This window comes from Hylaeus volcanicus, chromosome 5 (genome assembly GCF_026283585.1).
Source record: "Hylaeus volcanicus isolate JK05 chromosome 5, UHH_iyHylVolc1.0_haploid, whole genome shotgun sequence".
Lineage (NCBI taxonomy): Eukaryota > Metazoa > Arthropoda > Insecta > Hymenoptera > Colletidae > Hylaeus > Hylaeus volcanicus.
Window position 1 is genome coordinate 8,367,824 of NC_071980.1, and position 26,289 is coordinate 8,394,112.

The 26,289-nt window shown below is 42.5% G+C and overlaps 1 protein-coding gene across 1 annotated transcript in view; it reads left to right on the top strand.

Annotated features, from left to right (window-relative positions):
- Positions 1 to 26,289, top strand: part of LOC128876130 (atrial natriuretic peptide-converting enzyme-like) — a 51,149-nt gene that overhangs the window by 19,740 nt on the left and 5,120 nt on the right. Inside the window, exons 2-11 of the mRNA XM_054122246.1 lie at positions 13,434 to 13,494; positions 14,593 to 14,710; positions 16,317 to 16,795; positions 18,360 to 18,626; positions 19,393 to 19,757; positions 20,269 to 20,396; positions 22,948 to 23,074; positions 24,823 to 24,974; positions 25,371 to 25,569; positions 25,704 to 25,856. Of these exons, the coding sequence (XP_053978221.1) occupies positions 13,442 to 13,494; positions 14,593 to 14,710; positions 16,317 to 16,795; positions 18,360 to 18,626; positions 19,393 to 19,757; positions 20,269 to 20,396; positions 22,948 to 23,074; positions 24,823 to 24,974; positions 25,371 to 25,569; positions 25,704 to 25,856 (2,041 nt within the window). The 5' untranslated portion in view covers positions 13,434 to 13,441. The remainder of the gene's footprint in view (positions 1 to 13,433; positions 13,495 to 14,592; positions 14,711 to 16,316; positions 16,796 to 18,359; positions 18,627 to 19,392; positions 19,758 to 20,268; positions 20,397 to 22,947; positions 23,075 to 24,822; positions 24,975 to 25,370; positions 25,570 to 25,703; positions 25,857 to 26,289) is intronic.

A 26,289-nucleotide genomic window follows, 5' to 3' on the forward strand; every position in this document is an offset into this window, starting at 1 on the left:
TGGCGTTGTGAGAGGGAGATATACTAAATTTGATAGCTCTTATCTCTCCTTGACGCAAGGTATTAGGTCCTCCAAGATTTAATACTGAAACTACCGAGGTCAAAATAAATTGTATACAATAATTGTCCCCAAAAGTTGAGGTAAAAAGCATTGTTAACACTATAGTGCACTAAGGTTTACGAAGCACGGTCATTTTGATCCATTCCTTGGTGGGTTTACTGTTGACAAAAGCAATAATTAAACGCAATAATTAAAAATAGTACAAGAAGTAGCTGAGGAGGCGTTTTCACAGTCCTCGTCTTTTTGAAAACGTAATCAATTTTGTTCACCTGTTATACGAACTGTTAAACTAAAAATCAATAAAATATCTTCATATTTTCATCATAAGAATCTCGTAAAGTCAATTAACGGATTTTTATAACGACAAAATAGAGCTACGCAAGTCTAACTTTTCTGCTTGGGTATCTCATTAGTAATCCGAGTTACCGCTGGTCACGTGTCAGATATTACGCACGCGTTCGTTTCGAACCAGCAGTACCTGGGAAGTGGTAGGTATAGCTGGGTGACATTACGAGAAAGAAAAGTTGTCAGACTTTAATATCAGTCACTGTATAGCGTTACCCACAGGTACGGGTCAAGATGTTCCTCTTCCGTATCGCTTACCGTGCTCCCATTAACTGCCGCCGATTGCTCATACCTCCGAACAATAAATGTTTTAACTATCCAACTTGATCCCTCTTGACTACTGCCATCGCTGTCTTGCTTGCTCCTCTGTTAATAATTTTGTCCCTTGCTCTTCAGGAGCGTCTCCCCTCCGTGCTAATGGCCAAAAGTCGGAGCCAGGGCGCCATCCAGTCTAGCCAAATAAAACTTTGGTGTCGTCGTCTGGTCTCGAACCCTCCAAATCGCGTCCGTCTACCCCACGAAAGAGGAACAATCGTGGACCAGTGTGGGGAAATCTTCGCGAATTCACGAGATCGGTTCTTCCTGTTTTTTTCCCACGGTGAACTCTCACGTTGAAAAGGTTACACTATGATTCGACGAATATTTATTGGTATTTCTATCGATCACTCGTCTCATCGGTAGATTTCTAGATATTTTTTTAATCGCGGCTCACTCGAGATCGTTTAATCGCGACTTACTTTCTCGTTACGCTCTTCTTTTATTCCTATATCTTTCTTGGAAGTTTCGAAGTTACTCGTCTGTTTTTCTTCCAGTCGCGCGTCGCACAACGACGATTTGGTTACTCGAAAAGTGAGGAAGTTAGTCTGTTTCACTTAACGAAGGTGGCGTTTGTTTGTTGCCGAAGAGAACCCAGAAGACTACGGTGAACTTCCACGATCCTCGCCCGCATCCCAGTTTTCGTCTCTTCGTTTGTATACGTAAACTTCCCGCAGAACTTATTTCCTTTGGTCCCTTTTCAGCGGACTGCAGTCTGTAGGTTCATTTGGGATTTCGTTCCGTTGGACTTATCCTTGCTGATGCTACGTTTCGTCGATGTATTTCTTCTAATATGTGTTTCTCGTGTTTTGCAATATCCACGATTTCGGTTCGCCAAGGAAAACTCGATTAACGACGGTACTCGATGAACTTGCTTCCAGATGGTACGGAGACGACGTGTTATAGTTAATATTTTAAAATAACACAAATTTCAAGTAATGTAAAAGCTAATAAAAGCTATTAAGAAGTTGCATTGAAAATCATCGACTGATCGTTTCGATGGGCAACGAACTGACTCTTCGTGTTAGAAGAGAAACGAGAGTCGAAGAAGAACTCTCCAAGGAGCCAGAGTGATTCTCTGTCGATGCGATAAGCTCATCGACGGATGATCTAACCAGAGAAGCGACGAAATATATGGACGATTTCAAGGATCTTCGTTAGGAATACGCCGAAGTCTAGTGAAAATACTGTATCTTCGGAGACAGTTGTGCAAAGTTCAATATGCCCCTCGGACAAAAGTGCTATCGTACTTTTCTCTTCCTCGAGGAGAGAAATCGATCGCAGAGGTACTTCTTGGATCCTTTCTGAACTTGGCGAAAGCGAAATGAACACCAGAGGCAACATTAGCTGTTCAGTCTCGAGGTGGTCGTTGTGTCACTGTTTGCGATCCGTAGTCCTGAGGAACGAGCGAAATCGAGGAACGAAATCGGCTGACGTAGGCAGAAAGAGAGGAAGGGCCGTTGGCTGAAAGTCTGATAGGGGCGCAAACTCGTTTTGAGGGGAGAGAGAGAGAGAGTTGCATGGTCGGGCTGGTGGAGTTGCCAAGAGATGGAAGATGCCAGGAGCTGAAAGGGGGGTTCAGATGCTGTGCCTGGTGGGGGCGAGTTGGGATTGGCTTTTCGCGAGCGCGAAACTCAGTAGTACGCTACCACCCACGCACGTAGTACGCACGTTCGCTCCACGTGTGCCCCCGGACTACGATTCTCGATTTTTCCGAGTAACGAGGATCGCCGGGGATCGGAGCCCTGGTGCCAGGACGTCTGGCCTCGATCCATTCGAACGCGAAACTGCGCGCTTCTGGTGGCCTCGTTCGAACCCTATGGACCGCCACGAAAGATCCAAGAGCGAATAGATCGTGGCAGGATCCGAGAGATCTATTTTCCAAGTCTGGCGGCACGAGGCAACGTGGGACTCTGAGACTCGAGAGCTACAAGGGGTTGAAAAGATTTTGCTCTGAAATCGTCGTTGGAATTCGCCTGTCACGTCTAAATCCGAGTTTGCGAACTCGAGATAGTGGTTTGGTTGGATGACCTAACCGACGACGCAGTGGCAGTGAACGCGAAGGAGAATATTCTTGATCGATTCGGATCGCGCTTGAATATATTTTTTCTACGATTCAAGAAAATATTTGCGTTAGAATTCTAAGATCGATCGACGCCTGACACCAGAAAGATTAAACGTGACGGTAAATTGAAACGCGGGACAATAAGATGCAAGATATCGTGTTTGATGAAGATCGAGCTTGCGCATAGACGAACGAATGGATCGAGAAATTGTTCGATTATTCGTCTCGTCGATGCATACTCCGTTTAATACGGGAATCTAAGATGAAAATCCATTCGAGACGAGAAGCTTGTTCGTGTCCCACGTTGACGACGTTGGGTCAACCGATCGTCGACGTGGTTGCGTGTTCCGATCGCATCTGGCATCGTTAAGAGCATCGAGAGGGTCGAGAATCGCCTACATCGGAGTCGTAAGTTTTTATTTTTAATCTAATAATTGATCGTTGAGGAAGATGACCACGTCGAATGAGGAAGATTATAACGAAACGATCACTGGCGTTGAATCGACTGCTTTGAAACTAGATCAGGTTCTTTTGTGCGTTTAACAAACATGCCTAATTTGCAATACTCCATTTAGTAGTATCAACAGCTCGAATGCTCGATATATTGGCAAAAACATTTTAGTAGTAAATATATGTTACTACTAATACGAATGTAACTTTACGAATGTAATTATTGATCGCTGAGAGTAAATGTGTGTGGATAACGAATATTTCCTACGTATTGGTTTAAGCAGAGAATCCCATTTAATTTATGAACAGAGAATAAAAATGAGAATAGAATTATAAATCACGATAAAAAGAGGTAGAAAGATTCGAGAAATAAAATATGGAAGTGAAATCGTACGCGTGATGCCTTACGTTAAGTAACGTTAAAGGCTCATAAATATCACTTATTTGAAAATTGTATCTATGGTTAATATACAAAATTGCTGGTTACAATTAAACTGGTTGTTTCTCGCAATGTCGCTCTGACATCTTCTTTCTCTCCAATTTCTCCCTCGATTTCCTTCGATAATAACCGTCCGCTCGAACGCCGACTGAGGAAAGGAAATGTTTCCTTTGGACAGATTTTAGCAAGTATTTTTGGGAAGATTTAGACGCAAAAGTGTCGTTATCGTAAATGTATTGGTTAATGTTTCGCGGTGGTCTAGGTAGGAGATATATTTGTGGACAGCTACGAACTGATTTCAATTGTCCCGTTTACTTCGTACAATTTCATTAAAGCCATATTGTGCCTGTAATTGCTGGAAAACGTTCTTTCGTTGCCGTGTAACGCGAAACTCGAAGCTCCTCCAGGATGGAAATAAGGGTCATAATCAGAAGATTAGAATTCAGAAGCTGTATTTTCTGAACAGTTACTTCCATCCATGCCATTAAAGAAGCACTCGTTTCAAATTAATCTTACTATAACGTTCAAAGCAGGATACCTGACATAATCTTTCGATAACGAGAAGAACGTGTGTTTGCTTCCGTCTACCGATTAATTAATTCGCGAGCTTTGATACCGAGCAGAAACTGGGATTCCTTTTGATTGAGAAATCAAACAATTTCAGGGAAACGGTGTATTATTCCTGATATCGCTCCATCGATAGGCAAATTGGAAATCTGTAGCGATTGGACCGATATCTTAGTATAAAATACTTTCACTTTGATCGTGTACTTTGTTTATGTACTAGATGCCTCAACCCTCTATGGATCGAATTTTGTTTCTGTAGACAACTTGCAAAGCATTCATTTTGATACTTCAGGTTGATGGTGCTGCCAACCGTCATCGATATTGTTATTAGATCAGAGACATTATATAATTAAGACGTACACGTTACCTTATGAACGAAATAAAATTATTTGATAAAATATCAATGTATTAGCATACGAACTGAAAGTTACACGGGCCCATAGAGAGTTAAAAAGATATGAGCATCACAGCTAGCGTTTGTATAAAAGTTAATTTGTTGAATGTATGAATTTCATTACCTATGAACAATTTATAGGTTGACCAATTAACGAATAAATTATTAAATTGACGGGTTACGAATTTATAAATAGATGAGTGTATTTGATATTCAACGATGCATCAAATGCAAGTTGCACGGGCATTTAATGTTTGACAATACAAGCGAATATCGATATTCGATCACCGCAGAATACATTACGTCAAGTTGTTTGTCACTTGTTCTGAAAACTATTTCGATTACAAAATCATTCGAATGCGGCCATCCTCGTTCGTTTCGCGTTTAAGATTCCACGTCGATTCGCGCGACTGCATTCGACGATTTTTACGGATCAAGCACGCGAAGCATGAGATAAATGATATCGACAATTATGTCACTCCCAAACCATTCTTACGAAATTACGTAACGCTTCTTGTCGTGCATTATATTCTAGAATATCGGGGCTCCGGAATGTCTGGAGCTCCCGTGTTACAGTTTTCAGGAATGTAATCAAACGGAATGACGAGAACGTCTGGCACAGGGTCGGTGACAACGGGGCGATATGAGGGACCCGGATGACAAGTCGATTTTTGACGTTTTTTCTTCCTTCGGAGGACCCGTCGATCGCGATATTGAAATTAAAAAAAAAAGACTTGTGAATGGTTTGACATTCGATTCGAGCCAGAAACGTATTTCAGAAATACTTAATAAATTTTCCATTGGATATTTATTATATTATAAAGTTTTGAAGTCCACATATTTATGGATGGGGGTGTATATCCAAATTTATTTCTGTCTAAGTTTTCTAATCAATTTTTAAGCACATCGACTTCACTTATAGAGCAATACTTCAGTAACGGAAATCTAATACAAAATTTCCGTAAACCTAGCGTTAACTTGTTCTTTCTTTTCAATTCTGTACCTTTTAATCCTAGTTCTTTCGCAATTGTGCGAGCAAAACGGTCTTATCATTCCAAGGTTGCATAAAACTTTGGAACAATTGGGACAAATTTTGTTCGAACAGGCTGAGAGGTTGCGTGAGAGAATGTGGGCTGCATTATAAAATGGTGCGGCCATCTGGCACACCGTGGAGCGGATATTACGGTCTTTTTGAGGGATGCGCCCTTTTCTCGAGGTCGATCAAATGTATCGGACGTTCCCGGGGCTTTTTCACGTCGACCAGCCGAACTACGAGTGCATTCAACAGCCGATCGGCGGAGATCTTCAATCTTTTTCCTTGAACGATCTTCCAGCGGGAAAATGGTCTTCGCCTTTCAGTCGAAGCTCTTGTCGCGGTGAAATAAATCTTTACTACCCGACTGACTTCGACAACTGCTTCGTAACACTCTTACACGCCACATTTCCTTCGCTCTCGGTTGAACCCCAACGATTCGAATGACTGGCAAGACCGACATGACGCTTCCTATGTAATTTTGCAGCATTTTTTATTAAGCTGGTATCTTGTATTCGTGAGTCAATAAATAAGCAATCCTTATGAAAACCAATTATTCGGTTTTGTTCAGCTTAAAGAGCTCTATAAACTGGTATTTTCATTTGTTAATAAAAGTATCGTTATGAAACGTATTCGGAAATATAGTATTCTCTGCTTTTCGCGACTGTATTTACTGGTGGTAAATATTTTAGGGGGCCGTTCAACAATAATATTATCAGCGTTATTAGTGATTTTCTATCGTTCTCGCAACAACCGGTTCGTATTACGCGTCATTCTCCTTTAATTAAATTAATTATCGCTCTCGAAGAGTTCTCAACCACGCTTAGAATTCCTCTTTCTAGCACGGGGTGGCTTGCTTCCTCTGTTTTTGTCCTCAGTTACTTTTCAACTTCTTTGTCATTCAAAGCGGAATGAAAAAGTAAAGGCTTCCCCACGGGTTTCTTTTACGACGAGCGTCGGGATTGAAAAACGAGGTTCTCGAAAAGAAAAAAATTAATACGTTCTTACGAGTCTGGATAAGAAGAGTTGAATCGAATCGCGCCAAAGGATTTCATAGAGAAACGAGCATTTCTATACGCGTCACCTTCGATATTGTATTTCGCATGTTCTTTTTTTCCAATTCCACGACTTTAATCCGAGAAGTGCTACTGAACAAACAGAGGCAGACGAGGAAACTTAAAAATCAAGCGCGCGGAGGACAAAGAATATCCACTGTTCAGGTTTCACGATGTAACAGGAGGAGTGCATTACAAGTTTCTTTCTTTTTCGAGGCACATGTTAGCAGGCGACAGGTCCTTTCAGCGCGATAGATTCAAGTGGCCAATGCTTTCTTGAATTTCCTCGGCGTGAATGGTTCATCGAGACGGTATGTGTTCGAGCTATCGTCTTGTATGCCACTTCACGCCGACATCCTTCATTTTTCTTTGGTAGAAGGTGTTACGTCTCACATAAATAGGAGCGTAAAGCTCGGTCGTTAATGTATAGATAGAAAAAAATACAGATTATTGATTGCGACGAAGTTACGACTTCGAGGAATGAGTCGTAAACATTCTTCTTATAGTTTCTTGTTTCACCGTGGATGTACATCGGCTTTGCTACCACAGACGCAGGAAACACCGAACTATGTTCATCGCTGAGGGAGTCGCGACACAACGTTGGCGTCGACACGGTTTCTCGAAGCAAAATTGAATTCTGGACGAAAGAACGATGACAGATCGAAAAGAGCGCGGCGACACGAGAATTTCGAAAAAAATTCGATCGGAAGATAAAATTCATTCGAGGAAAAAACAGGATAAGGCCGATGGTTGAACGATTTATTTGTATTTCTTTACGCGTTCGGGATATTCGCGACTGGAAATAGGTTACCAGGAAGCATAACTCGGTCCACGTGTCACGATATCCACGTATGGTCGATCGCGAAGCGTGAAATAAATATGAAAGTTGTAGGCTGATTTATGGCCTCCGAAATTCTTCGTTGATTTATGATCCTGCGAGGGAACGTGTCACTAGTTGAGCGAGGTTTATTTTCTATCTGGCCCGACTGGGTTCTTCTCTGATGAAATTGTCAATCACGTGATAGATTTGCGTTTCGCTCGGATTTATTTACTTTTTCGTTTTTTCCAACGATTTAACGAGAACGGTTCGAGTCGAGATCGATGCGTGTAACGATCCAACGCGATCGTTCGTAACGGCGCGTAACGGTGAACAAATATTAGCGAGAGTCACGGTGTAATTTCAAGTATTATTATTTTTTTATTCCGACGTTGCGTTCGAACGAGAAAATCGTATCGGTCTCCGAACAATACTGGTATGTTTATTCGACCCTGCTGTGGAAACAATTTCCGACGCAGCATCGAGTCCGCCGTCGGTCTAGGCATTGTTAAGTAGCTTGATTACTGTTGCACCAGCCATTGTCAAGAAGCTCGATCAGTGCTCTCGACAATGCTTGGCACAGCCACTGTGCGAAATGTCGGAAACTGCTCTTAGAGCAAATAAACTTCCAAGCACCGTTAATAGGGAGGGAGCTACGAAGGGAGGTTTCAGAGTCACCCCTTACGTCGGGGATATTAACCGAATTGCTTCTTATTGTAATTTCGTGGTATCGGTCGCTATTAAACGGCAAACACTCGCACCCAATTAGAGCGCGTAAAGGAAACAACCATAACTATATGTACGATCATGTAAAATCACTATTCTCAAATGAAACAAAAGTGTGTATTCGCGCCGCGTTATACTACCCTACAGGCTATTAATTTCAATACACTGCGTATCAAAAGGATACCAACACTTGAATTTTGAAGGTTTCAGTATCTTTAGACTATTTTTCAAATTAAACCAATATATTATCATATTACACGAGCCTCTGAAAACCTCTGAACACCTCTGAACACCTTTGGAAAAATTGAAAACTTAGAAGGCTAAGGAATCCATCTATCCAATCGTTTAAAATCCCTGAATCAATGAATTCAAATATGGTTACTCTACTTCAATAAGCATGAACGTATCGCTAAATAGCTTTTTCCGAAACGCAGTTAATCGATATCGCTACCAATGAAGAACTAGGTGTTGGTTTTTCGCGACGACTAGGCAGTCGATAAAGATTCTTCATCGTTCTGTGTTACGGCCATCCATTGTAGTTCCTCGAATACCAGCGGGACTTTGAGGATTTACAAGATCTGCCAGTACATCGTTGTGTGGCTCTATACACATTATGGACGGATTTTCGGCGAGGGGCGGATGGGGGTGGGGTGGATTTGTGTTCACGGGGAGTAGAAGGCCGAGCACAAAAAGGACGGGAAAAATGGGAACTCTCTCAGCTCGAAGCGAACGACGGCGGATAAGATCGAAGGAAAGGGATCGCTGGTTCGCTCTCAATATGTTCCATATGGCTAATCGCATGCAAATCGCGAACGTACCGCCGTTGGCTACCGTTCGGATGCAGATAACGTCGACGCTCGAGTACGTTCGTCGCTATAAACGAGCAAACAAGTCAGCGGGCCGACGAAAAGAGTGGAGAATGGAGAAATCAATGATGTAATGCGAGGATTTATATGTAAATAGTCTCGAACGTCTTGATTCGACGCGAAAAGGTCGCGGTAGGTGTCACGGGTTTACCAAAAAATGAGGACGACGCACGGAAAAATCCTTCGCATTGCATAATGGGTTTGTGTAATTCAAATATTTAATTTGGATGGATTAATTTTCTGTAAAATAAATATTTGACGTGGAAGGTAACTCGCGCCGACCTGGATCGATTATTTAAACGTTGAACTTGCGGCGAGGTAGACAGGAGTATTAGACAGAGATCGAGAGGAGTTACATCAGAGATGAAAGATTCGCTTGCTAAATCGAACGAGTTTTTGTGTTTTATTAACCTCTTTCGCACGGCTGTTTCTTTGTAAGGCAGAGTTCAACGCGAATTATGCGTAAAGGATATACGCCACTAAAGATATGACGCATATATTTAAAGACGTCCTGTTCAGAAGAATGACAACCGCGAAAGCCACTATAGTGGCGCGTCATTCAGGAAGATGACATCCGGGAAATCCACTATAGTAGTGCATCGTGCCTAAGAGGTTGAATTCTAAGTGGATCGAGCTGCGCGATCGATTGCTAATTTGCTAATCCTAGTGTGCGACTTTTACTAAGGTGTTCGACAGGTACGTGTGTCTTACATCTTCCTACGCAACAAAGTATCGAACGCAGAAACAATGTGTGCAACAAGTATGACAGTGAGGTTCATTCCTCGAACGCAAAAAATCCCCGCCTGTCAACGGTGAAGACACTCGTGTTAGCAGCGAGGGATCTAGAGAGCGAAATCTCTGTGGGGACTCGAGCCCTTTCGACCCTTGTTTCGTGATTTCCCCAATTATCAGAGAATGAGATTCCGAAGCATCTTTTGGGAATCTTGGCTCCCGACGTTTCTGTTTGCCATCGTGCGCGTTCCTGCGTTCGAGGTATTCACCTGTCGCTTTGACAAGACTTCGAAGCTCGGTCCCAGATATTTCTCGACGATCCATTACGCGAACAGACGAAATTACGTTTGGAAATACGAAGGATCACCGAAGTCGCATGCCCGGAATTTTGATGTTCCGTCTTCGTGAACGACGCGAATAAATTTATACAATAGCTCGAAAAAGTATCAGGACATCGGTATAATTTTCACTTCCAAGTCTTATATCTTATTATTTTTAAAGAATTGCCAAATGTTACAATTTTCATGTGACTGGTGGACTTAATCAATTTGTGCAGTAAACGGCTCATATGTATCTTTTAAGGATTATTTTACCGACGACACGTGTGGGACTATTGACCTGGATTTGATTAGTTTGGATTGACCGGCCACGGTGAACGAGCGGGGCCTAAGCCACGTGAAATCGAGCACGTTCTCGATCGACGACGCATTTTCCGGTCCATCGATATTTCCTTCAGGCCTATTCGATCAATAAACACCACAGCGACGAGAGGAGCCATCGAGAGGCTACGAAGTTTCGCCAGTCGGCCCTAATCTGAAAACTGTTTTGGCGATGGGATCCTGATAATCCAAGTTCGACGAGTTGACAATTTCGCGTTGAACCGTGATGTTTCCCGACGTATGATAGAGGCATACCAATAACGAGCGTTCTACAAATCCATCACGGGAACTAATCCCAAATCCGATAGTTCACTCTAAACCCTAAACTTCAACAGTAACGTCTCCACTTGGCAATATTCACGGTGTTACAGATGAAATTAACGTCTATCGCGTTCAGGAGTTGCGATAATATAAATTTAAGAAAAGAACACATTTGTTCCTGAAAAAGGAAGACTACATTCACGTAGCAGAATCAGATCTAAAAGGAAACGATTCTAGGAACGACACGTGAACAAGCACTTCGATCAACGCGTAGCCCTTGTCTGACTAGTGCGTCTAATTCTTCTTAAGCGGTCCGAAGGCTCCGCATAGCTCGATTCCTGTTCACGAGAATAAAACACCAACCTCGTTCAAAGAAGTTTACGGTTAGTTTTCAGTTTCAGGGCGTGGGTAGGTAACACGTGTCGATTTCCCTGGCGATGTATTAATACGTATCTCGTGAAAAACACGCGATGGACGTAAATCACTCCCGCGTAATTGCGATTCATTACGATGCACCGTCATCTAGTTCTTTTCATAAATGCGATACACGTTCTATGTCGTTTCGCGAGAGATTTTAAACCTTTATTCGAGGAGTTATTAAAAAACGAGAGACTGCAACGAGAATTCTACAGATATTTCTTCATTGTTTGGAGAAGAATTATATTTGATGCAAATTTAAAGTTACGTTTTCTGAAACTTGATATTGCCTATCCTTTATCATTGAAATACGCCCCTGAATAATTTGCCTTTTTCCCAATGCAGGCTGCCACTGTCTCCCTCCGATTTTATCGGAGGTTCGTGGAATTATTAGAACTCGATATCGCAACCGTGATCGTCGCACGCGGTCGACTATGCGGTCATTTACATTTTTCGCAGCGAAATCATCGCAGACAAATGCGTCGTTCCGTCATTGGACAGACGTTGGCGCATTAATTGAGTTTACGAAAGTCGCGGTGGAATGGCAACTTTGTACAACGCCGGCAACAATATTAAATTGATTCAATTTGCGTGGCACCGCGGCTTCCCATTGCCGAAGAAACGGCCGTCGAGCGTAATTTCGAGGCGAGCTGCTATTTCCTCTCGAGCTTGCCCGTGATTTCCCACTCCGATACCGGCAAAGTGCGAACGGGGCTCTACGACGCGTTTCAATCGATTGAATTTCCGATTTTTTTCTTTTCCCCAGCTCAAGAGAGTTAAAATCGAGGCAAAATTTTAATTGCTCTGTCGTTAAATTCAATAACGGTATATCTATGCACCGATTTTATCGTGAGTTTAATAAAAATTTTAAAGGCTCTGAAGTCTCTATACTATTTCGGTGTTCTACGCGAGATAATTCGAAACCTGTTGTATGTAGCGCAGTTATCGCTCGTAAAAAGGTTCGCGAGTCGCAAGACAAAGTAACCGGAGAATAACAAGTGTCAGTTGAATCACGACTACGAGATCCTTACTCTAATTTGCACAGCTCTGACAAGTTGGAAGCTGAAACTGCTTCGGTAGCAGGTCGAGTGCCGACGGCTTCTCGAGATCTCGCCAAGTTAATGTAACCAATTGTCGCGTTTGGCTCGGACAAACGTATATTTTTTTCATTTTTTTATGAATATCTTTTACAACTATTCATTCTCCATCGCTTACAAAAAGGCGTGACTCGTTTTAAATAATTTCTTTTTTATCATTTCAGTGTCGCATCGCACTATTAACTTGTATCCCTTATGGAATGTCAGTGATCCAGTATGGTTTAGTGGTCCATTCGACGAACCTTTTTCTATTAATTAACGACCTCCGTCGTAATAAAATAAAATACGAACCCTCGAAAACGCGGTATCCCATTAACTTTTAACCAATTCCAGAGCGCCATAGCGCACAGTTCCAAGGATTATAGTCGCTCGTCGAACCCTTTTTTAATCGCATGTCGAATGGAAAAATTGCGCTGATTCAGTAGAAGCTGTGCCGAAAGGAGTACACAAATATCGCGCGTATTTAAAACGGAAGTGTTACAGAGAGGCGCGGAGTGCTTTTGTCGAGGACGCGGGGGTGGGTTTCAGCACATCGATCCCCCGGGTGCAGTCTGGTAGGGCGAACCCTCGTGGAAGGGTGCACACCGATGAGATAGCAGGAAATTGAATAGTGCTTTCACTTGATAGTGAGCCGAAGTGGCGTTGTCACTATACACGAACCATCCGTTTGGTTAAACGGCATGGGTTCTGTCGCAACATGTAAACGATTTCGCGTTTCGTTTAATTTCTTCGATCCTAACGAAGTCACCAAACGTATTCAAATCTTCTTATCGTGACGATGTCTGGAATAATTTTATGTTACGTTATGTCTTTGTTTAGCAACTGTATACGCACGAGTCAACGCTATTTAAATCTGTATTACTTGCTCGAAACGGTCACAGTTCGTTCCACCAACGTGTCATTTTAAAATTCAGCAAAGCTATTTAAAACTCGCTGCGCGTAATTACGCGGCATAATTAACTTCTGCGAAAAGGCGTGTGTTTACCTCTTCGTTCGTGCGTGAAACTATTTTATTGCCTCGTTTTAATGGGCATATTCGCGCTGCTGCGACTTGTGCTCGTTGAACGTTGCAATGCCAATGTCGTTTACGTGTGCATCCGCCAATTAACGAACAATATTTATTGTCAATTTGCAGATATTAAAATGTCCGGAACGGAGGCGCATGGCGGCGATACGAGTCCTACGCGTCAGCCGAGGTAATTAAAAAGTAATCCTTTTCAATTTACTCAACGTCGGGGGGTTCTTGAAAAGTTGTCCAAGGTCTTCTCACGCTGGTTTACTTTGCAATATTCGTAAAACGTACGCTCGTTTCGTCTTGTGGTAATTTTCCAAAACTTAATTATTCTTAATTTTTTTTACTTCTCCCACCAGGTTCGGTCCTTCTCGTGACTCTTTATCTTTACTTGTTGAGAATTTAACGTAAACGCAGCAGGACATTTAATCTCGGTTATGTTGCGAGTTTCCCCATTCCAAGTTTTACGTTTATCGGGGAGCCGTTGTACTAATTATGTTAACGACTTTGTCAGACTCGTAACTGTGCGCTGAGGAAACAAACGTAATTATGGTGACCAAGATGACTCAATGTTCCTTGTAAGAATTCATTAATCTTTGTCGAAATGTTGCACAATTTGCAATGCACGATTAATCAAGGATTAATCTCCCTCCTTTTTCACAAATCTTTGTATCTCGCCGTGTTCGAGGCTCTACGAGAAAATGTGGGTTTGATTTCGAAAGTAAGTCAATTTTAGTAGACTGTAAATCGTGTCGTGCGCACGTGTTGCAATAGCACGAAAAGAAACTTTAGTAAAACTTAGAAATTTATAAACGAGCAGCCACTGAAGTAACGGGTTCGAAGGTTAGGAAATTGAGTTCATTCTGTACTTTAATTTCTAAATCTATGTTACAGTAATATCTTTATGCTACGATGCACGTTTCAGAAAATTTTGCATATTATATAAACTCATTTCAACGATACCAGTCGATATATCCAAGACTTCAAGCTTATATAATTCTGTTCTCGTGTATTGACGGCAGGTCTACATAAAGGAAGTCTTCCCTTCGAGAATGAACTCGCCAAATAAGCTGTCTAATTAACGAACATAATCCTTCAAAGATGCAAGGATATTAAGTAACTGACATTGTATCTAACATTGTATGGTGTCCCCTATTCCCGTTGTACTTGCCACTTAGGAAAGATTAAAATAAAAATTTTCATATAACGCGATACTATGCGCCGACACGATTCATGTCGAAAGTTAATCTGTAGAAAATATCTTCTTTTCTGCGAATTTCAGACAGAGCAGAATTCACAGCGTCGGGTTACCGGTCCGAACATCCCTACTTCCGGAACCACCGCCTACCGGAAGCGAGACTCCACCACCGATACCGCGGCGCCATTCCGCTGCACCCGCTGTAAGTCAATTTTAAACTACTTCGTTTGTTTATTTAACGAACTAAGTCTATTGGGGACTTTTTGAGGTTTTACAGCGACGCAGGAAACAGAACATCGACAAAGGACATTCAAACGCGTTTGAATTTTTGGGAAAACCAAATATTTTTGCAAAACCTAACATCTGCAATTTAATAATTATAATTTCTATCGTCATTTTGCTCCTGTCTAAATCTTGGAACCATAAATCCCCGTTTCTTTCGAACGCGATTTGTTTGTCGACCGCTTACCAGCCACTTAATTTCTGTTTCTCTTTGCCCCGCAACTGAATCGAACTAACAAGTAATTATTGAAATTAGCTGGAGGAAACGTGCCGTTAAAATGACGAATATTCAAAAGGCAAGACGGGAGGATGGAAGGACGAAAGAAGAGAGTCTAGCCTCCGTAGCGATGCCGCTCGTCGCTGAAAGTAGTTTTCTTTCGCGAAGTTTCGGTCGTACGGCTGATATCGGTACAGGCCACGTAATTCCCCGGTAAAATGCGACCGAACTCGCCATCTAAATCATGAGAGACTAAGGCCGGCGGTTAGCGGCACGCCGACACTTTGCGAATTAACAACGACAGAGTGAAAAGTGATGGCGTAATCTCGACCAACGGGGCGGACCTCGTTCTAAGTGCTCGCATTAAATCGAGCAGAAGCAACGAGACATTTTCTGTTCGTTGCTTCGTAGAACTCGTTCGTCCGTCGCTCGAACACGTTCGCGTAATTAGCGGACAAACGAGGGTTTAATGGATCAAGAGTCGTATCCCTGGCGCAGTTTTTCGTACGGCGTGAACAAATCCGGACACGGGAACAATCGTCACCTCAAACACACACGTATACCCGCCACTACACATGGAAACACACACGGACTCTCACGCTGTTAAACGAGGAAGCAAGTATCTCTATTGGTCGTACTTTCTTAAGGGGACAGAACGATATTTTGTGGGTGTTTGTATGAGAAATAAGTCACGGAGATTCGAACTCGCGACAATTCGTTCAATTTTCAAGAGAGCAATTTTTGTGCATATCTGAAATTGTTCTGCCCTCTTACTTCGCTTAATTTTGATTAACGACGGATCGAAATTTGTTCCACTGTTACGCATACCCGTTGAGAAAACACAGATACACTCTTAACACGTTCCGTGCCGTACCGTTTTTTGAAGACTTTCCGTTCAGGCCGCGCGGAGGCCTGTACGACCCACGCTTACAATTTAAAAAAACTTGTTTTTGACACGCGCCTTAAAATTTTTCAATCGTACAAAACCGTAAGTAGCAAGGAAAGAGTCTACATTTTAACATGTATTAGACAACAAAATAATATATTTAATTTTTAAGCAATTATTGTAACAAACACATGGTCGAACAATTATTCTACTCGACGAGTAGTAAACTAAACGGAAAGTTCAGCGGGGGTCGTATGCGCCCCACGTTGACACGGAAAGTGTCAAACAGCTCAAATTCACGCCAACAATTATTTCTTTTGTTTTTCCAAAGTAGCGCGTATAATACCCTCGATTTTATCGCCAGTTAGCAGGAACACGAAACGATCGTTAGAGAACTCGAACGCGGACTTGTTGATTCCGTAGGTAGCACCTCCACCGATACCCCTGCGGCCGCCAGCGATCCCGAAGCGAAGGAAAAACGAGAAACCGATACCCGTACCGATATCGACGAGACAGGAGAATCAACCGAATCGACGAAAGGCCAGCGACCCGACGCCACCATCCTCGACGATACTCACCGCCTCCTGGAGCCTCGACAACGAGAAGCTGATCGATCTGGGCCCCTTCCGGGCTCAAGATCAGCGAACCGCTCATGAGTATTCGTTGAGCTTCCCGGGCAAGGAGGAAACGAGCGAGGAGGGTGATTTCGTGGCGGACTTCGACAGGGCGAACTTTGAGGAAGACTGCAAGCTCAGCCAGAAGTCGAGCTTCGAGGAGCTGCAGAAGGCTTCCCGCGATCTCGAGAAGAGGCTGCACGAGAGGATCGTGAAGAGCGCCGAGTCGAAGTTCAAAGATCACCAGGCTGGAAGGGACGGACGTCAGAGGCAGGGGGGAACAAGCAGGTGAGAGTCAATTTATGTGGCGGATTTCGACATTTTCTATGCAGTGCATATCAATATCATACGAAGTCTTAGATTTATGAGGTTTCGGTGTCATAAGGGGTTTCATGGGTTTTAAGGGCCAAAGGAAAAACACATTTTCTTGAAACTTTTTCGAACAAAAAAGTCAGTAATAAAATTACAAAATTTTGATATCGTTTTTCATAAAGCTGGGCTGGTCAATTTGTATCGAACTAGGCTCATATGATTCGTATTTAATCAAAGAACAATCAAGTGAAGTTTTGTTGAAATCCTACGTTAAATAAATCCATGGAACAATTTCCTTAAGTCACAGAATTCTGAACGCGTGAAGAAGTTGCACGGGCGAACGAGACGCGGATCGATACGACCGCGCGAAATGACATCGCGAAACGCCTGTATCGTTCGATAGCTTCATTGTATCCAAAACCAAAATATCCTTATGCAACGAAGCTTCTCCTCGAATGAGATTTTCTTCGTTACTTACAGCACGTAACATTGTTCCGTTCTAAACTGCGTTTGCGCGACGAGATTGCGTTACGAGGTTCTTGCAAGCATGTGGCAGGTGCTTTATAGAATTACGAGGGAATTTAGAATGAGATTTTCCCTGTGAAAACCCGGAAGCGTAGGTAAAAAATGGAGAGCAGAGGTTTTTTTCGTCGAATATTATTTGCGAAATTCTTCATGGATGAAATCTGAAGCGTCCAAACGGCTGAAGCATCTCGGTTATAGGTAATATTCGAGTGTGCTCGAATACGATCGTGTTCGAGGTTTGGCTCGAATTAGTAGCGAGATACTACAGGCGATTACGCTTACGACGGGCTTGTTAAACGAAGCGTAAGCTTCAACTTTATCTCGATGTTCGAGTAGACCTTTCGTTCAAGTGGCCCGACGTCCTCGTAATCGGCAATCTACCTTAATTCTCCACTGCTTTCGTTGTACGTGTGTTTTAGTACACGGCGAAGTAACCTCGCTGATAAAAACGTCTTCTGCGTTCTAGGAGATACAAGCTGCTACCTTGTAATTGGTCCGAGCGAACGCGAAGATTTTTATTCGTTTGCTGAGAAGTAAAGCAAGTCGTTAAGATCCTCTTTCAAAAGAAATAAGAGTAACGATCATCGCGAATTCCCGCTATTCTCAAGTTACGTGGAATTAATGTTTCGAGTACGTGCCTCGGCACGTCATACATTCTCTTCATTACCGCAGCAATAATTCAGCCGTGCAATATTTCAAGAAAATAGAATAGTTACAGAGAGTTATTTCGTTATTACCAACGTTATACCGTTCCTCCATTTTGCATGCAAAAGATGAGATGAAACTGAGTCAAGGATACCGTGTAAACGCTACGGAACAATCTCAGCTTAAAAAAGATGAAAATGTAAAATATCTTCGTACGTTGCAATTTCTCTCGTAAGCATGTCTGTCGCGATCCTCTTTTTTAAATAAATTAACCAAAGTTGCACGGTTGATTTAATCAGAGCACCTCCGCGTGCTCTCGTCGTTCAATCTTTTTTTATCCCTCGTTGCGACACTCGTCCTCGTTCGACAGGCTTCAGTCGTCGAAGTTGGGGAAAGAGAGCGAGCTGGGGAGCTACGAGCAGGCCGCCGACGGAAAGACTCAAGAAAAATTAGCTCCGTCTCGACGGGAGCCACTCCAGGAGGACGATACGAAGTTCGCGGCGCTGTTGAGATCGCGTCGCGAGGCAGCCAAGAGATGCAAGTTCGAAGAGCTTCAGGCGGCCTCGATGAAGCTCGAGAGACGTCTGCGCGAGGAGGACGACAATCTCCGCACGATTAAAGAGAGGCCAGCCACCAGGTAGACGGTTTTTTAGTAGGTCGAGTAGTCCAGCAAACTTTCGCACGGCAACTTCTCTCGAGCGATTGCGATTATAAGCAGGGTCAATGATTTCAGTCATATCCGAACTTTCCACCTACAGGATGTCGCGTAGCATGACCGTCGGCGTTGGGTCTCCGAAGTAGTTTATTGCGGGGTTGTACCTCTACATTCAGTATCAGTATTTGATTTAAGTGTTTCAACTATACAGCCATAGTTATTACACTGACGCATTTTTCTTAATCACGGTACTATGTAGCCGCTCTCAGTCTTCTTCTTTTCGTTGCTCCATAGTTTTAATACTGTTTACAGTATCTCTAACATTCATTTGTATATCTGCTGGGGCTCACTGGTCTCCCTACAGCTCGGGTACCTCGAGATCGCTAAGCTCGTACTGTAGCTACAATCAGACATAGCTACAGCCCCTGAGGACATACCTACATGGCCTGCAAGAATCATTAAGTTCTCGTAAGCGAACCTCTGAAGAGAACACATCATGTGGAAAACTCAGATTCTTGTTATTATCCTTTCGGTCCTTTCCATTTTAAGCTTGAAAGCAAACGTTTCATTTTATCCGTTCGTGCAACAATTAATCATCGTGTAGTTAAATATTCGTGTAATGCTACTCAATTAATTTCCCTGTCGATTCTCTGTCGAGTTTAATCCATCATCGCTGTTAACTGTTATACAGGAAAGATTCGGTGAATTGTCCGTTAATGTCTGTTCTGAGACACTCTTCAAATGATAGGTACGAAGAGTTGCAAAGAGCCTCGCAGGATCTCGAGAGACGCCTGCATGCCGATGAAAGATCCTCGGAACCTAGTCTTCGCGGGAAATACGAGGCAGAGATGGACAAGGCCAGGTGTATTCTGCAGCAAAATCTGAAAAAGGAGAGATGCTGCGGCGAGAAATTGGAGAAACTGCCGAAGGCTACGCAGACGAATCTTCCGCCGCCTCTGTGCGCCATTTCTCAGAGCCCAGTACCGAAGCCCATCAGCGTCAGACAGGACAGTAACGTCTCTTCGGACAGTTTTAGTCAGACGAGCTCACCTAGCTACACCAGCAAGACAATGGAAGCTCCCCTTCTGCCTCATAAACACGGCAAGGTTCCAGGTAGATATATCGACCTTACCATGAATGCGTTTATAACACCCTCATCTGAATCTACAGCTGAATCACCCTATCTAATCGTCTCATACAAAAAAATACATATAAACCGGACTTTTTGTACGCAACTACATTGCTAATAGATACAAATACAAATGGAGCGCCTTATTTTTCTACGTACTTTTCTTCGATAGAAATACATTTTCTCCATCAGACAGAAAGCTTTCTGATCCCATCGTAGAAAATACATATTTGAATGACCCTCGTACTTTCGACGATACTCCAAAATGTTTCAGATTTAATTTGAGTAGCTCTGACACAGCAAGAATATATTTTTGGAAAAATAGATTTGCAACGCGCGGAGATCAAACCTTTCGTGAGAAATTAGCACGTCAAGGTTTCGATAAATCATTTCCATAGCCTATTCGGTTTAATTTCTTCATACTTTTCTCTCGCGTTTCATTTAAAGTCTCATTTGTGATCAAAAATTGGCAACATTTTTCGATTCAATTTCCAGACAGGGCACTGGTGTCCGAGCCCGACAGCTCGTCGGGTAGGACCATTACTAAGTCGACCAGCACCCCAGCCAGTCTACAGACCATCGTCAGGGTTCATGGTGGAAACAACGGTTCTTTACATCATAAGGTGAGCTCTCCGTGCAACGATTTTGACACGCGGACCGAGTTGGGATTGTTGTTTTCGAGGCAACCGATTTTCAGCGTGCTGGTGTTCGCTGGAGCAAAAACTATCCATGTATTCGGTCGACGTCACGCGATTTCGACCGACATCGGTTGCACTGTAACGATGGCTTTAACTCGCAGACGCGTTACGTGTATTAAGGATCAAGCGAATCCTGAAGGCTCGCACGCTCGGCCTAGCGGAAACAATTTCGGAAGCCAACGTCGGCTACAAAGCTTGTTGACACGTCCTGGCAAACCAGGACCGATTGAAACCGATATCGAATTCGACGAAGCGTCCGTTTCGTTCTTGACGAATTAAAAGGCCGTGGTCGCCTGGACGTGGTGAACGTTCGAATTAAATTTTAATTTGGGTACGACGATTCCCAGTGTTCAGACGTTTCGTTCACCGCGATAAATATCGACTCGACGTTGGAAAATGACCTGGCTTTCTCGCGTGTTTACGTTAAACTTTTGACCGCGAGATGATTTTCGCTGGAAATACTAAGAAGCGTAAAGATGTGAATTTTAAAAAAATATCAATATCCCAAATATCAATTTAAAAAAATGGAAAAACTCGGAAGACCTTTTTCCTAAAATTCAATTTCTTAAACGAACTTCTAACTTTTCAATTTTTATTTTTAAAACTAAGCATTCCATGAATGAACTGAAGATATAAAAAAGTTTCGTCTCATCATCCCCTATAAGCTGATATTTTTTTAAAATTGATTCAACGAATACAGACATTTCTCTAATCCCATTTCTCCAGGGCGTACATACATATACGTCCTTCGCAGTCAAGAGGTTAATACGTTTCGAGTAACGCGTACGATGAGCTTGCGATAATCACGGCACGAATACAATATGACGGAACACGCGAAACTGGTTCAACGAATGTACAACTGCGATTCAACGCGAATCGATAATTCGGTGTCGTTTAATCCTTTCGTTTGCCAATTGGGGAGAAGCGCGCGCGTTTCCTGAATTACGCGCTCGATATCGCGAAAACCGAAACCCTTATCGAGCCAGATACAGATGTAATTTTACGCGAACGTTCTCATTATCAACGCGAAAAACAGACCGCCGATAATGAACGCGGCCCGACGCGAAATCCCAGGCACGAGCGGATGCAACGGTTATTTCCTCCCGTCAATTCAATTCCTTTGTTTTTTACATCTATTCGATTAACATTGGCATTATCGGAACCGACTACTACCGCTCGATATCGCTAATTATCGTTGCCTGGGGATGTGTAATGAAAAAGTCGCATACGAGAAAATATTTATCGAGGCGTCTGACCAAAAACGTCCAATTCTACTGCGAACGGAGAACTTACTCGATCTCGTGAAGTACAAGGAGCGTGGTTTCACGACGATTGAGAAATTGGTTCTAATCGAAATTACTATAACTAGACTGCGGATCGTTATGCAAAATAAAATCTTTGCAGACAACATGTTCCTTACAAGTCCAGTAGAATTCAAAACATTTCACATAGGTTGCGATATATGAAGTGCTTAGTGCAAATCGGAATGATATTGTAAGTCATCGTCTACGTTACGTTCTCGACGTAGCTAGACGAACATTTCGCGAAAACGAAGTTGTATAGTTTGGTAACGCAACCGCGACGCCCTATTAGTGCTCGAAATTCGTTAGGCAGGAGTCTATCGGTGTGCGTAGGAACGTAATTTGTCCTTTGACGGCACAACGCGACCGCGAGGAAATCATAATCGGTATCGACGGTTTGGCGGTGGATCGGATGACGCGCACTAACACACATTCAAGGTGCATTGACTCCTCCAAAACACCGGGTCTGTCGCCATCTAGCACACGCGAATTACATCGAGGATTAATATTTGCATCAATTTGTGGACTGGTTGCGTGAATTGGAGGGGTGGGATTATATCAAATCGGTAGCGTTTATGCAACGACATTCTCTATCGCTGGTCAAACGGATATTTTACGCTGAAAATGAACACATGGAGTTTATACGTTTCCAACAGCGATAGAGAGGATGGGGAGTACACAAGGTGCGGTGATAATCCCGGCACAAACGCGTGTACGACGATTCTTCGTGCGAGGAATGCATCGAAATAGCGGATCAAGTTATTTTTTCATACAAAGCTTGATTTTCGATCCGATAAGTATGCCTGCATTTAGCTAACAAGCTAAGCGAGTTATTTTTCAGATATATATATAACTTGGACCAGACGAAACAACTCGCGAAACATTGCCAATTTTCAACGTGGTTTTAAACGAACGAAGTCGCTGCGTCGTTACTTGTTCATCGATAAACTACGTGCAGTTACATTTATTAATTCAAGACGAATAATTTATAGGAGAAAAAGAATCGGCCCGATCGGATTGCTGGACCGGGATTCGAAACCGAATCCTTTGCTTGCCTGGCGGCTGCCTAACCGTTAAGCTATCCAGGTCGTCGACGATTCCTTCTCTCCGTAAGCCTCATAACCCACGATACGGTTGTAGGCAACAGATTATTAATTGTTCGATCGAAACTTCAGATCATCGGAGACATGACCAGCAGCCACTACGTGACCACCGGAAGGCTACGCTTCAGATTCGTGCAGGTGTTCTTCAACGCTGTCGCGCTCCTTATCATCGCAGGCGGTTTGGCCGTGTACTTCAAATGTGAGTAAACGAATCCCTCGGCAGAGAATCGTGATTGTGCTTGATTCTTCGCGTAGTTGATGCAATTATTTTTGGGGCAATAGCGCGCGAGGGAAACGTCATTAACCGAAAGGCACTCGTCGGTGACAAACGTAAATGCTCGCGACGTTAGGCGATGTAATACACTGAGCACGTAGAACGAGGAGCTTCGTGGTACCGAAAGATCAATAGAGCTCCCAGTTCCCGTGTGCTACTTGCTTTCAAACATCAACACCGACTTCGCTGAACGCGCTTTGACTCCGTTTCTATTGGTAATATAGTGATGCGTAATTAGCTTTTCTATCGCATTACCGACCCCCTGCATCGTTGCTCCCAACGACCCCGCAACGTAAACTGTTTTAAACGATAGGAAATTTTAGGAGACAGGAAAGCGAAAAATCTTTGTAAACGTAACCGAGTGTTCCAAAGCCTTGCAGTGCTGTTTTGTAAAGCCTTGCAGTTTTGTAAAAAAAGAACATGGATGAAAAGCAAAAGAAACTTGCGCGATGAAACATATACTCGGAGAGCCCGTGACGATTTTACTTACGTCATTTTTAAACGAAAATAAAATATTTTAAAACAACTAATTTTTGGTACATTGATTAATTGCATGGTAGCGAATAAACAAAAATAGTGCCGGACGTTTTACTCTGAACATAAGGGATGCTGAACGCGCACAAAAAATTAAGATGTCCTCTATGAGAATAGAGGCAGACGTTTTGATGAAACATTACGTAAAATTGTCGCGATGCAATCCCGAGCCGTCGTTAACAGCGAAAATATTACACGATAAGTTAGTTTAACGTCAGCGAATAATTTTCATTTGACGCTGACCCGCAGAATAATAGGATTATCTGTGGACTAATTTTCGGACCGCGACATGTGCCTATGTCACATTATTGCACGCTAGTTTATAGTTCGCGTAATGGGGCTGCAGTTACAAGTGGACCAGAAATTGGAGACGAGAAATTTTCCAGGCCGTCCCTTGTTACCTTGTTGTAGCGTTATTCCCACGTTTAAACTAACGTTTAACATTTAAATGGGCCACCGTGAATACCAAGAGATTTCGTATTTCAAACGATCAATTGAAGTGCATCTGCGAATGCTTTTAAACCCATGGAACGTAAAATAAACCGGTTAATATTGAGTCGAAAACGTAACTTATACCATTCGATCGCGTTCGTAAGGTTTCGTTCGATGACGGTACTCGTATAGCTTTTAATTTAATTATGGACCGATAAAAATGTCCATTGATAATATTTCTATGTATAGAATAATATATGTATAATGTATATGTATAATATTTATATGTATAATTAATAATTATAATAATTATACATATATATGTATAATATTTATATGTATATTAATAATTATATGTATAATATTTCTATGAATATTAGGGAGACTGTAAAGTAATGTCGTTTCTTTTATATTAAATTCAAACAGATACATTTTTAATAAGTTTCCATTTTTAATCAATTATATGATTGATTATATGAACGCTCTTGTTATCAACAGCCTTTGTGCTATCTACTGTGCAAATGTTCAATGTCGGATAAAAATCAATAAGCTAATGAATGATAAATAAGTATCGAGATTCGCAGAAATGACATTATTTTCCAGTTCACCTAATATACTATACTATTTGAATTTTTACCACGGACAAGGTCCAACTATTAGACTTGCTAAATGATCATACTTGAAATATAATTGTTTTCTCCGAGCAGCCTATCCCGAGACTGTCATACGCTTGGAGAATAAGACGATCTACACTAACGTACTCCCGTTGACGGAACAGGCAGTAGCAATGATCGAAGAGAAGAATCCAGCACCGGGAGTATGTCTACCCATAATAGTAACTTTCTGCCAAAACCACAAGGTAAGCTTTCCACGGACGTCGCGACGGTGGAATACGTTTTCGAGTCGATCCACTTTCTTCGAAGCGAATTAAAACAGTTCCCGTCTCATCAATCTCGAGATTAGTCATTTTTTGGTCGGTTAAGAAAATTTCGAGTCTTCTATTTTGTTCTTGTATCAAAAGCGAAGAAGAATAAATTCTAATAGAGACGGAAGACTGATGTCTTGTTCAATGGAATTTGATCGAGACACAGTTTTATACTAATCGAGATCACCAATTACTTTGCGCCATATTTTCAAGAATGTAATCACTGTCCTCCACGATTGCGAATCGCGACGATAAACGTTGAATAATCAGACGTTCTTTAATTAAATGTCAAACGCATTTACGTGTGCCGTTCGTTGTCGGTTCCGACAGATTCCGTATAATTTCACCGTCTTCCCGAATTACATGGGCAATTTCGGGCAGCGCGATGCCCAGCACGAGCTCGAGCTTTACGACTCCGTGATCGATGTCAGATGCTATGAATTAGCCGCCCTCTTCCTGTGCAGCGTTTTTGTGCCGAAATGTGGATCTCGGGGTCACCTGGTGCGACCCTGTCGCAGTCTCTGCTTTCGTAAGTAAAGCCACTCTGGCCCGAGCAACGCTTGTTGGAAGAAATATTTCCAAAAATTTCAGTATTGCCATCGTTAGCTAGGGTTGTTTTAACAATCGATGTACTATATTTCGAAAACTATAATCTTCGCTCAGAGACTAAGAGACGTTGCGGGTTCTTCTTGGACGTGTTTGGTCTGACACTGCCAGACTACCTGGAGTGCGAGCTGTTCCCGGAGAATTCTAATCCGGACGAGTGCGTGGGACACCAGGAAGTGTTGGAGGCAGGTCGGAGAGCGGAGAAACCCGGTAAGTCATGCAAAGATAGCCTCGATTCGGTCTTTTACATCTGATATTTTCGATATGTTGTAAAATAGTCGTCAAAAGTAACTTTCAAATCTTACGAATGGTATACAGTACTGATACAACTTTTTGAATCACTTGAAAATTATTGAACCTTATGGAAAAATGAAATTGGAAAAATGATTGTTTATACCGCCTCGGCACTTGAACATCGAGAAACTTATATGATCTGCTAAGCCTCTCTTCAAAGGAGATGCTACCTCCTGGGCAGCAGCTTAAACGAAACGAATCAAAGGAGTCAACAAGTAGGAAATTCGAGCTTTAATTTCGTTCCCCTCGCGAGAGCTTTTGATGAATTTGAATAAAGTTCTGAAACTTCCAAGTTTGACATCTTTTCAATAGCATTCAAGCGATGTAATATACTACTCCGGCAGACTGT